Source organism: Anolis carolinensis, chromosome 2 (genome assembly GCF_035594765.1).
Source record: "Anolis carolinensis isolate JA03-04 chromosome 2, rAnoCar3.1.pri, whole genome shotgun sequence".
In the NCBI taxonomy this organism is placed as follows: domain Eukaryota; kingdom Metazoa; phylum Chordata; class Lepidosauria; order Squamata; family Dactyloidae; genus Anolis; species Anolis carolinensis.
Window position 1 is genome coordinate 320,846,174 of NC_085842.1, and position 6,000 is coordinate 320,852,173.

Below are 6,000 nucleotides of genomic sequence, written 5' to 3' on the forward strand. Positions count from 1 at the left end.
TGGGTTAAAGTTTTGTGACTTGAAGGTTGGGTTGCTGACTCGAAGACCCAGGTTCGAATCCAACCCAGGGAGAGCACGGATGAGCTCCCTCTATCAGCTCCAGCTCCATGCAGGGACATGAGAGAAATCTCCCACAAGGATGGTAAAAACATCAAAAAATATCCGGGTGTCCCCTGGGCAACGTCCTTGTGGACGGCCAATTCTCTCACACCAGAAGCAACTTGCCATTTCTCGAGTCGCTTCTGACATGAAAAAAAGTCCAAAGTCTAAGAAGGACATAAAATGGAATCTGAGGTCTGAGCAATCAGATCAAATCATGTGGTCTGCAACCCATCTCACAACCTCTCAGGAAACAGAGCAAAAGAAGCTGCATTACAGAACATACATACAAAACAGTAAGCAAACAGAATCATATGTTGTCGAAGGCTTTCATGGCCGGGATCACAGGGTTGTTGTGTGTTTTCTGGGCTGTATGGCCATGTTCCAGAAATATTCTCTCCTGATGTTTCGCCCATATCTATGGCAGGCATCCTCAGAGGTTGTGAGGCATATGCATGATATAAAACTAGTAGTTTTTATGGGAGAGTAGATATATTTTGGGCATTGAAATACATTTCTGAAACTGCTATTTTGTTGATTGGCATATACAGTAGAGTCTCACTTATTCAAGCCTTGCTTATCCAAGTTTCTGGATTATCCAAGCCATTTTTGTAGTCAATGTTTTCAATATATCGTGATATTTTGGTGTTAAATTCGTAAATACAGTAATTACAACATAACATTGCTGTGCATTGAACTGCTTTTTCTGTCAAATTTGTTGTAAAACATGATGTTTTGGTGCTTAATTTGTAAACTCATAACCTAATTTGATGTTTAATAGGCTTTTCCTTAATCCCTCCTTATTATCCAAGATATTCGCTTATCCAAGCTTCTGCCGGTCCGTTTAGCTTGGATAAGTGAGACTCTACTGTACCTCACAACAATATCTGAAAAATATGCACCACGATAAAGGTTCAAAGCATAGAACACAATATGTATATTAGAGCATCATATACATAATAATGTTAACAATAATACAAATAATATTACAACTGATGACCAAATTCAGTCAGCTGTAGTGGCACACAGTCGTAACTTACAGTGTAGTAACTTACAGAGTATAAAGATTTACAGACTGCAATCATCAGATTTAAATGCTACACAGATCAGTTTTCAGTATAAAACATATATCAGACATATATCAACCAGACTCCAACTTGTCTCTAACAAATTTTAGTTGGGAGTCTGGTTGATATATGTCTGATATATGTTTTATACTGAAAGCTGCTCTGTGTAGCATTTAAATATATTGAACATATTGTGTTCTATGCTTTGAACCTTTATCGTGGCGCATATTTCTCAGATATTGTTTAGTATAGACAGCTGTGTTTAGTTATTATTATATACCTCACAACCTCTGAGGATGCCTACCATAGATGTGGGTGAAACGTTAGGAGAGAATACTTCTGGAACATGGCCATACTGCTCAGACAACACACAACAAACAGAATAATAGATTAACGAATTACTAGAGGAAGCTTGAAGAAGGTTGTATTTTCCAACACCCGATGTCCTTTATTCTTAGGGGCCATCTAACTGCCCCCCATTGACCCCTCTCGTTGTCTTGCAGATTCCCCTCGGGCAACCAGGGCGGTGCTGGACCAAGCCAGGGCACGGGCGGCAGTGGCGGCGGCGGCAACGTCTACAGCGAAGACAACGACGACGACCTCTACGGCTAAAGCGCGGCCGGAGCGGACCAAACTCCCGAAGAGGCCACCACGTTGTTGTACAGGGCGACCAAAACATCCCGGTGGCCGACGGACTCCTGGCTTCTTCATTCCTTGGTCAGACCCTCGTAGCCGCCGCTCCGTGTCCGCTCTGTGGGCCGGGGCCCGCTTTCCGCGGGAGGCGGCTGCTGGGCTGGGCTGGTTTGGTGGGGAGGCAGGCAGGCGGGCGGGCGGGCGGGCGGTTTGACACGGAGGGGGACTGGCTCACTTTCTGGGGAAATTTCTGTTCTAGTTGTTTTGGCAGATTCAGCAGCTTTAGCAACGGGTACAACAAAATAGCCTGTAAAAACGAAACAAAAAAATTAAAAACCCACAAAAAATAATAAAAAAAATTCCCATAACTTCAAGCTGGCCTCCACATTCCTCTGTCCCTCCTCTTCCCTCTGTTCTTATTCATCCAGGCCAGGCATGGGCAAACTTAGGCCCTCCAGGTGTTTTGGACTCCAACTCCCACCATTCCTAACAGCCTACCGGCTGTTAGAAATGGTGGGAGTTGAAGTCCAAAACACCTGGAGGGCCCACGTTTGCTCATGTCTGATCCAGGCCATTGCCTTCTCTTGGTGTTCTATGAAAGCAACCTCTTGACAAGTGATTCCCTGAAACAATGTCTAAAGTCTTCGTTTTTTAATTATTTGTTTTTTTTATTATTATTATTATTATTATTATTATTGTTATTGTTATTGTTATTGTTATTATTATTATTTAACAGGGGAGGGAGGCTTGTTCATATTACAATGGATGTGATGCCCTGGGCCCATGAGAAGAAAGGGGCTTGTCTCAAGGAAAGGCATCCCTTGGGATGTATTGTTATTGTTGTTATATTTATTTATACCCCACTAGTTATTTATTTACCATAGTTACATCCCGCCTTTCTCAACCCCGAAGGGGACTCAAGGTGGCTTTACCGCAGCATATATGCCATACACATAAATCAAATAGTAAAGGGTAAAGGTTTCCCCCGACATTAAGTCTAGTTGTGTCCAACTTGGGGGGTTGGTGCTCATCTCCATTTCTAAGCCGAAGAACCGGCGTTGTCCGTAGACACCTCCAATGTCATGTGGCCCTAGGCATGACTACATGGAGTGCCATTACCTTCCTGCCAGAGCAGTACCTATTAATCTACTCATATTTGCATGTTTTCAAACTGCTAGGTTGGCAGAAGCTGGAGCTCACAGTGGGAGCTCACCCCACTCCCCAGATTTGGACCGCTGACCTTTTGGTCAGCAAGTTCAGCAGCTCACCAGTTTAACCAGCTACGCCACCATGGGTTCCACATACCAAATAAACAATTACAATTAAAACCAGTAATTAAAACATGAATTATTAAAACATCAATTAAAATCACACCATTCAAAACATAATCCAGGGCCGTTCTTTTTGTCAATCACATTGTTTCATAATCACATATTGCACTGCTCCCAACTACTTGTTAAAAAGCTTGGTGTCAAAGCCATGCCTTGAGTTTTTTTCCTGAAGGTCAGGAGAGAAGAGGCTGATCTGATCTCACTGGGGAGGGAGTTCCATAGCCAAAGGGCCACCACTGAGAAGGCCCTGTTTCTTGTCCCCACCAATTATGGTAGTGAAGGTGGTGGGACAGAGAGCAGGGCCTCCCCAGACGATCTTAATCTCTGAGGTGGTTCATAGAGGGAGATACTTTCGGACAAGTAAGCTGAGCCAGAACCGTTTAGGGCTTTATAGGCTAAAGGCAACTCTTTGCATTGTGCTTGGTAGCAGACGGGCAGTCTGGAGACTCAGAGTGGTTTAACCATAAAAGCATTCACATAAAATTTAAAATATGCAAATATGCAAACATTAACACAGAGTTAAACATAACCGTCTTAGAAATTAACAGTTGAAATCCATTAAAACATATTCAGAGTTAAAAACCACATCTCAAAAAGGGCAGAGGTTGCATCCATTGAGAGCTTACTCCATACAAGAGGCCTGGGTTCTATGTGTTGTCGAAGGATTGTTGTGTGTTTTCCGGGCTGTATGGCCATGTTCCAGAAGCATACTCTCCTGATGTTTTGTCCACATCTATGGCAGGCATCCTCAGAGGTATGCCTCACAACCTCTGAGGATGCCTGCCATAGATGTGGACTAAACATCAGGAGAGAATGCTTCTGGAACATGGCCATACAGCCCGGAAAACACAACAACCCTGGCCTGGGTTCTTTTCCTGCTATTTATTTTCTTGACAGATAGATAGATCAGTTTATTAATTAGTCCACTGACCATTAGAGGAGCCCTGGTGGCAGAGTGCATTAAAGCACTGAGCTGGAGACTGAAAGGTCCCAGGTTCAAATCCCGGGAGCGGCGTGAGCGGCCGCTGTTAGCTCCAGCTCCTGCCAACCTAGCAATTCGAAAACATGCAAATGTGAGTAGATCAATAGGTACCGCTCTGGCGGGAAGGTAACGGCTCGCCATGCAGTCATGTTGGCCACATGACCGTGGAGGTGTCCATGGAAAACGCCAGCTCTTTGGCTTAGAAATTGTCAGGACCCTGGCTGCAGAGCACCAATAACCTTACACAGAGGCCAGTCTCTATCTAATATCTTTATTAAAGAAATATATAAAATCAATAAAAACAAGTGAAGAATATAGTTCAGAAGCAGACCTTTCAGATGAGGTCAAATATAGTCCAGAAATGTATTGTCCAATATAAGATATTAGAGTTCAAAGTTTTAATCCACTTGACCAAAACACACACTTTGCCAAGCAATAGTGTGGGGAAATAACAGTCTTTAAAGTCCAATGAAGCTTGACAACAAGGCTGGAAATAAAACTTGATTCTTGACTAGATCCGTGACTGGAGGCAAGATGAACATGTAGCACGAAACAGAGTCCGTGGTAAAACCGTGAGACAAGGCAAGGCTTGAAGCTTGATCCGGGAAGCAAGGAACTGGGATTACGAAGTCCACACACGATCTCTCTCCTCAAGCTGATCAATTGACTCCGCAAAGAATCCCTGGCACCAAACACCTATATTGGGTCTCGTTTTCCCGCCAACAGAACTCTTTCCCTAGAGAACGAGAAGCGAAACCCAACTCTGTCCAGATGCATGACTCCTTAGAATTTCCCAAGGGAAGCAGACCTAATCAGCCATTTGTTTGGCAGCGATTCTCAGGCTTCTCCGATTAGCCTCCCTGACTCCCCTGTCTTTAGAATAATTTTCCCTCCTGGGAAACGGAGGGGAGTTCTGCCCAAGGCCTGTTTGGCTGAAAACTTGAGGGCAAACATCAACATCCTGCAGGTGAAGAGACTCCGGCTCTTGCTGAACCGGCGAAAACCCCATGTTTTCCTCTTCGTCTGCCACAATAGTACTAGGAACAGGACTACAAGGCCCATGAGTCATCACAGAAATGGAGATGAGCACCAACCCCCAGAGTCAGACATGACTGGACTTAACGTCAGGGGAAACCTTTACCTTTACCTTTTTACCACTGACCATATCAACAACAAAAGAGAAAAACAGAAATACACAGACAAATCGACACTAGCCACTATGCTAAAACTCCTGTAATAGTTAAACTAAAATAAATAAAACATTAAACACATAATAAGTTTAGTAAAATAGGATTACATTACAAGATGAAAGCAGGAGGAACATGACTCTCATGTCCCTTCTCAGTCTTCTTTTTTCCAAAGTAAACACCCCTAACTCCTGGAGCCACTCCTTGGAGGGATTCGTGGTTTCAGACCTTTTGATCATTTTGGTCACCCTTCTCTGGACATCTTTCATCTTCTCCATCTACTTTTTGAATTGTGGAGTTCCGAATTCAAGGTTGTTCTTCCAGGGGGGAAGGCCTGACTAAAGTAGAATAGAGTGGGACTATGGCTTCCCTCAGGGGCCCCTGGTGGCTCAGTGTGTTAAAGTGCTGAGCTGCTGAACTTGCGGACCAAAAGGTCCCAGGTTCAAATCCCGGGAGTGGAGTGAGCGCCTGCTGTCAGCCCCAGCTCCTGCCAACCTAGCAGTACAAAAACATGCCAATGTGAGTAGATCAATAGGCACCACTCCGGCTGGAAGGTAACAGCGCTCCATGCAGTCATGCCGGCCACATGATCTTGGAGGTGTCTATGGACAACGCCGGCTCTTCAGCTTAGAAATTGAGATGAACACCAACCCCCAGAGTCAGTCACGACTGGACTTAACGTCAGGGGAAACCTTTCCCTT

At 44.3% G+C, this 6,000-nt stretch overlaps 1 protein-coding gene across 1 annotated transcript in view; it reads left to right on the forward strand.

Moving 5' to 3' along the window:
- The window catches only part of vcp (valosin containing protein), a 30,778-nt gene extending 28,605 nt beyond the window's left edge, over window positions 1-2,173 (forward strand). Inside the window, exon 17 of the mRNA XM_003229092.4 lies at window positions 1,670-2,173. Within this exon, the coding sequence (XP_003229140.1) occupies window positions 1,670-1,778 (109 nt within the window). The 3' untranslated portion in view covers window positions 1,779-2,173. The remainder of the gene's footprint in view (window positions 1-1,669) is intronic.
- The last annotated feature ends 3,827 nt before the right edge of the window (window positions 2,174-6,000 follow it).